The following is a 7125-nucleotide window of genomic DNA, read 5'->3' as shown; positions in this document are numbered from 1 at the left end:
AATATTATTTTGAAATTTTATAATTATTGTTAAACTTTTAGTTGTGTTTGGTTATATAAATATTAGAGAATTAATTGTAAAATTGTTTGGAAATATAAATTCATTTTTAATATGTGTATATTATCAAAATTTTATTTAATATTGTGAACCATCTTTTTGTCATATATAACGGGGTAAAAGGTTAGGTGCCAAATGAAATGAGTTATGTCCTTAATTTTTTGAAAGAAAATTTAATGCATTCACCTTAAAAAAAATGAGAACGCTGCAACTTTCTAAATTAACATTTGTCCCATCAATAAATGTTTCAAAATTGAAATGATTTTTTCCCTATTATTTCTGTCTCGGTTTTTGTTTGTAGTTTGCTTTAATCTGCTCCAACAGTGTAAAATTCATAATCCATAAAGCAGATGGATTCTCCGAACCTTTCTCAAGACTTTCGACGTTCTTGGAGATGATACTAATATTATAACAAATTAGTATCATAATATTCATATGCATCAAGAGGTGTGGGACATAACAAATTACGTATACCTTTTATACAAATCGTTAGGATACAAATCACGTAGATTTTAATATGGGAAAAATGTCATTAAAATCCTCAACTTAATGGAAACGTTGATTTAAATCCCCAACTCAACACGAAACGAATTTAACACTTAATTTGAGTTGACTTTTTAAATAAATACCCAACTTTTGTTGACTTTGCCATTTTAGTCCCGACGTTAAGTAGGTTAACGGAATCCAAAACCGGGGTTAATTATCTGTTAACAACCCTGTTAAGACAAAACGACGTCGTTTTCTCTTAAGACAAAACGACGTCGTTTTCTCTTAAGACAAAACGACGTCGTTTTGTCTTAACGGACCAATTGACAAACACGACCTAATCCCCAATTCTAGCAATTGGAACCCTAGAAATCAAAATTCCAATCGAGAATTCTCAATTCCTCTCCGATTGTTTGCCTCTGCTCTGCTCTGCCGTAATGACGCGACAGAAGCATCTTGCTTCCCGAAGTCCGCGAAAAAAACCACCGAATTCCATCGAGCCTTCTGGTGAGATGTCTGCTTCTGCTGAGCAATTGAAGGCTAAATCGAAAGGTAAATCAAAGGCTCGATCGAAACAAAAGACACCAGAAGTAGCTGCCAAAGATAAAGACGACGGTGGTACCACAGCTTGTTCAATTCGTCGACCCAAGTCGCGACGGGTTGCTGCCAAAGACAAAGACGACACCGAACCAGAAGCTTGTTCAATTCGTCCACCCAAGTCGCGACGGGTTCCTGCCAATGACAAAGACGAAACAGATGGTGAGAGTTTGAGTGGAGATGACTGTGAGGTTGGTGGGGATGAAGATTTGGATGAGGTTAGATATCCTGATGAGCAAAATGGTAACCAGTTAGGTGTAGTAGAAGAAGAGTGCCATGATTTTGAAGAACACTTTGGAGAGGCTGCAAGAGATGAGGGTGATGTTAGTGATGCAGACAGTGGAGACGATATATGGGATGAAGATAGGATTCCAGATCCTTTCTCAGATAGTGATCACGATGAAGATGAGGTCGAAGCTGAAACTGGAGAACAACAACCTGAAGATCCTGAAGTGCTTCGGAAGTTGGGGCATACATATAGTTCCCCAGAAGAGTTCAAGATTGCTGTGTTGAGGTACTCTCTGAAAACGCGATATGATATTAAGTTGTATAAGTCTCAGAGTTTGAAGGTTGGTGCTAAGTGTTCTGATACGGATGTGAAGTGTGGTTGGAGATGTTATTGCTCATATGATAAGAAGAAACACAAGATGCAAATAAAGGTGTACGAAGACAATCATATATGTGTGAGATCAGGTTACTCAAAGATGCTAAAGAGAGGAACAATTGCGTGGTTATTTTCTGAGAGGTTGAGAAAGAATCCTAAGATAACCAAATATGAGATGGTTGCAGAGATCCAGAGAGAGTATAACTTGACTGTCACTGAAGAACAGTGTTCGAAGGCAAAAACAAAGGTTATGAGAGAAAGAAAAGCTATTCATGAGGATCATTTCTCTAAGATTTGGGATTATCAAGCAGAGATTTTCAGAAGTAATTCAGGGACTATATTTGAGATCGAGACAATTCTAGGGCCAACCATTGGTAGCTTGCAAAGGTTTAGCCGTCTCTTTATTTGTTTTAAATCACAAAAGAGTCTTGGAAACATACATGTAGGCCTATATTAGGATTAGATGGTGCTTTTCTTAAATGGGATGTTAAAGGGCATCTATTAGCTGCAACTGGGAGAGATGGGGATAATAGAATAGTTCCCATTGCTTGGGTTGTGGTAGAGATAGAGAATGATGATAATTGGGACTGGTTTGTGAGATTGCTTGCTGTCCATTTGGATCTTCGAGATGGAAGAAACACATCAATCATCTCAGACAAACAGTCGGTTAGTATCACAATCTAACTTTTGTTTGCTTCTTTTAACTGTTTAAAGAAACTAAATTTTGTATAACTACTTTGCAGGGTTTAGTGAAAGCTATCAAGAACATCATTCCAGCAGCTGAACATCGTCAATGTGCTAAACACATCATGGAGAACTGGAAGAAAAACAGTCATGATATGGAGCTGCAACGTCTATTCTGGAAGATTGCAAGGAGCTACACCACAGGAGAATATGCAGCTAATATGGAGGCATTGAAGGCTTACAATCCAGGTGCAGCTGCTTCTCTGCTGATCACAAAACCAATGGAATGGTCTAGAGCATTCTTTAGAATAGGAAGCTGCTGCAATGATAACTTGAACAACCTCAGTGAGTCCTTCAATAGGACAATCCGAAAAGCAAGGAGGAAACCTCTACTGGATATGCTAGAAGACATTAGGCGACAATGTATGGTACGCAATGAGAAGAGGTTTGTTATTGCTGGGAGGCTGAAAACTAGGTTCACGAAGAGGGCACATGCTGAAATAGAGAAGATGATTGCAGGAGCCCAATTTTGTGAAAGAAGCATGGCTAGGCATAATAAACATGAGATACTACATTTTGGTACCAACTATTATGTGGATATGAATACCAAAACATGTGGTTGCAGGAAATGGCAAATGACAGGTATACCTTGTGTTCATGTTGCCTCTGTTATTATTGGAAAGAGACAAAAAGTGGAAGACTATGTGGAAGATTGGTACACGACAAGGATGTGGCAGCTAACTTACAATGATGGTATTGCGCCAGTCCAAGGGAAGTTATTGTGGCCTAGAGTGAATAGGTTAGGTGTCTTGCCACCACCATGGAGAAAAGGTAATCCTGGGAGACCAAGCAACTATGCTAGGAGAAAAAGCAGATATGAAAAAACCTCTTCATCAACAAGATTATCACGCCTGAACCGCATCATCACGTGTTCAAATTGTAAGGAAGAAGGACATAACAAGGCATCGTGTACAAAACAGATGGTTGAGGATGCGCCAAAAAGACCAAGGGGCAGACCAAGGAAATTTCAGGTTAGTTAGTGTTATTGTCTGCTTTTAAACATGTCTATTTCTGGATTGGTATTCATATATTGCTTTAAAACAGGAACCAAGGAATGCTTTATTTGGACAAGGCTTTCCACAAGTTTTTTCACAAGGAGAAAGATCACAAGGATCACAACCACAAGTTTCACAACAAGGATCACAACCACAAGTTTCACAACAAGGATCACAACCACAAGTTTCACAACAAGGATCACAAGGATCACAGCCACACGTTTCACAACAAGCACAACCAGGACCACAAGGCTGGAGATCATGGTTTGAATGTTCAAGCTAGAACATGGATTGGTAGTTGGTTTGAATGTTCAAGCTAGATCATGGTTTTAATGTTCAAGCTAAGCACTAGAAACTCTCTTGTTTTTTTTTTTTTGCTCCGATCTAGAACATGTATTGGTATTTTGTATTCGGATTGACTTGTCTCTTTTGTAGTTTGATATTGGTTTGTCTTGTTTTATGACATGTTATGCATCTACTTTCAATCACTATTTATGTTTTTATGTTCATTGTGAGTAGATGATTCCAACATAATTCATTAAGACAACAACAAATTAAACACTACAATATCATTAGAATGTCACAAATCAGTCTTACACTGTCATTACAAGCTCTACAACTAGTAACCAATAGCTAATTCCTTTTTCTTTGCCTGACTAAGCATCATGTAAACAATGACAATGCTGATCAAGCAAAGCCACGCAAAACACACCTGCAAGCACACTTTCAACTTGCGAATTTCCTTTTTGCTCAAGATTGCTTCATCTTTTAGTTCTTGTAACATCCCATTAAGCTCATTAGCCTCAGATTTGGCTTTGTTAATCTCGTTTGCAATGATTTCAAATTTTGGTAAGGCATCTTCTACCTCTTCGTACACGGCATCCTCAACCCACTTAAACACATGACCCTATTGCACAAGCAAACCAAATCAGACAAGTTTAGCTACTAAACTACACAAAGACACAACATAAACACCAAATCTACTTACATCTCTTTTGTTTGTCCAAGAATTCGGATCTCTTTTCGTTTTACAACTGAAAAAAAGGCCTTCCTGGATTCTCTTGAGTCTTCGACGTGAAGATCGTCACATCTACTCCACATGAACACTTCAACGGAAAACCACGATCTCCGACAGCACCAGATGACACTGAACTTGAACTCATTGGAGGAGTAGGAAGATCAAGTTATGAGACACACAATCTGAAAACCCAAACAATTTAAGTCGTAATTCGATTTCTCTCTTTTTAGGGTTACGTTTCTGGTGAATTGGGGATAATTGTTTCTCAATTGGGGAAGAAATCGATTTAACTGAGTCACACAGACAAAACGACGTCGTTTTGTCTTAAGAGAAAACGACGTCGTTTTGTCTTAACGGGGTTGTTAACAGATAATTAACCCCGGTTTTGGATTCCGTTAACCTACTTAACGTCGGGACTAAAATGGCAAAGTCAACAAAAGTTGGGTATTTATTTGAAAAGTCAACTCAAATTAAGGGTTAAATTCGTTTCGTGTTGAGTTGGGGATTTAAATCAACGTTTCCATTAAGTTGAGGATTTTAATGATATTTTTCCCATTTTAATATGTAATAGTAGCGATCAAATGGTCTAAAGTATCTATTAGAAATCTCTACTATTCACATATTAAAGACATCCTAGTTTTAGTCTTTGAGCCTAAAAAACCTTTAGGATCACCAAAGTTATATAAAATAAAAAAAACATCCTTATTTTGATAACCAATGAGGATGGTATAAGAACATACAAAAAAAAACTACTAATTAACAAAACAACCCTAAATATCGTATAGTTTGGTTCAAATATCATTATCATTTGGAGGATTATTTTGCAAAAACACCATGAAACAAACAAAGCAGGCGTAAAGGAGTCCTTATTATCTTCCTTGTTTATTGTTTAGTTAATTACTACAACACATGGCTAACTATCAAAATATGCTATTAATTTCGCGACATCTTCCATGTTAACCAATGGTCTCGTGGCCTTGCTTGCAAAGAAGTTGGAAGAATGAACTCTGAAGCTCTACTGGCAAAAGAGTTTTTAGCTTATGTAGAACTTACAGTATTTCCGTCACTTTCATCTACCTTTTGCGGGGAAAACGGTCTATTTCACCACGAGAAGTATCACATCATAACAGATAGAGCCCAAACTTTGACCCCGGTCCTAATGTCTCTGAAACCATAGTTTGAAGCCTAAATCTCCCTAAATCCATAGTTTTCACCTAATTACCCATAAATATTGGTTTTGCTCGGTTTAGTGTTTACCAAACAAAGATGAACCAACTAAAAACGAAATTAAACCAATTTCAATCCAATAACAACTAATTGAACATGACCCGACCAAACCCACCCAACCCAACTTTCTTCTTCACTCGATTAGTTTTCTTCATCTTCTTCCCTCTTCTGTTTTTTTCTTTCTTTCTTTTTGAATTCATTATCTTCAATCTCTTGAGTTTTGATGTGACTTGAAGAGTATAAATCTAATAACCTTTGAAACTAGATTATATTTTTCATGATTTTTCAAATCAAATCCTCAAAAAGACGAATCATTTACATATTGAAATCAAAACAAATTGAAATCTATACCTCTTTCCATATATCAAATTGAGAGAGCATCTGTTTCATTACCCATTCTGAAATCAAATCAACCAAATTAGGCGTAAATTAAACACATATAATTGATGAATTTATGCTCCTGTCTCATTCTTAGATCACGTTTTGCTTTCCGATCTCTCCAATGGAATTCGCCATTGCGTCTTTTACGTATCTTCTCTGCTCCTCCGAGAGGCCAGATTCCACGATGTTTCATCATCTTCCATGATTCCATCTTAACCACCGGATCCGCCGCTCCGCCAAATCCACCTCCATATCCGCTTCAAAAATCAGATTTGGTTAATCTCATCAATCTCAGAGATCTTCATTGCGAAGAAGAGAGACTAATTGAAGCTTATCAATATTTTCAGGTGAAGAAGAAGAAGTTGGATCGGGTTGGGTTAATTTTGATAATTTTGGGCAAAAAACTGGTTTAATCTGAGATGGTGGTGAATTAGCAGAGATGTTGAAAGATTTCCCTGCTTGTGAACGCTTGGGGACATGCCGTAGCTGTGGGGATGCAAGGTTTGTGCCTTGTACTAACTGCGACGGAAGCACCAAAGTGTTTGAAGAACAAGACGAACGGTTCAAGCGATGTCCTAAATGCAATGAGAATGGATTGGTGCGTTGTCGTGTGTTGTCTCTAAGTGATCTGTTTGATCAAAAGCTGTGTGGGTGAAAGGGGATTTTGGGTTTAGAGTCTTAATCGGGTCGGGTCGCAATTGGGCAAAAAACTGGTTTAATCTGGTTATAATTAGGTTTACTTGGTTCGTTAATCGGTTTTGAATACAGTAAACCGATTAAACCCAGTTCTGTGTGGTATTAGCTCTCGAACTTTCTATTCGGGGACATTTAGGTGTTGAACTTTCGTCTCGCGGGGAAATAGGAATTGAACTTCCATTTCAGAGACATTAGGATCGGGGTCAAAGTTTGGGCTCTATCTGTTATGATGCGATACTTCTCGTGGTGAAATAGACCGTTTTTCCACCTTTTGCGTTTTCTCTAAAGTTTCATTTTTTTTGATAAGAATGTAAATATCA

At 37.6% G+C, this 7125-nt stretch overlaps 1 protein-coding gene across 2 annotated transcripts; it reads left to right on the top strand.

The window, feature by feature from the left end:
- Positions 1-848: 848 nt before the first annotated feature.
- Positions 849-3971, top strand: LOC110226629. Of its 2 annotated transcripts, XM_021018766.1 has the most exons (3): positions 849-2410; positions 2488-3459; positions 3533-3971. In XM_021018766.1, the coding sequence occupies exon 1, from the start codon at positions 981-983 to the stop codon at positions 2199-2201; it is 1221 nt and encodes a 406-aa protein (XP_020874425.1). In that variant the 5' UTR covers positions 849-980; the 3' UTR covers positions 2202-2410; positions 2488-3459; positions 3533-3971. The 2 variants fall into 2 exon arrangements, with proteins under 2 accessions (XP_020874425.1, XP_020874420.1); XM_021018761.1 differs by having other exon boundaries at positions 849-3459.
- The last annotated feature ends 3154 nt before the right edge of the window (positions 3972-7125 follow it).

Source organism: Arabidopsis lyrata, assembly GCF_000004255.2.
Source record: "Arabidopsis lyrata subsp. lyrata unplaced genomic scaffold ARALYscaffold_59, whole genome shotgun sequence".
Taxonomy (NCBI): Eukaryota; Viridiplantae; Streptophyta; class Magnoliopsida; order Brassicales; family Brassicaceae; genus Arabidopsis; species Arabidopsis lyrata.
The sequence above is the reverse complement of the archived record's forward strand: the minus strand, read 5'-3'. Positions and strand labels throughout refer to the sequence as shown.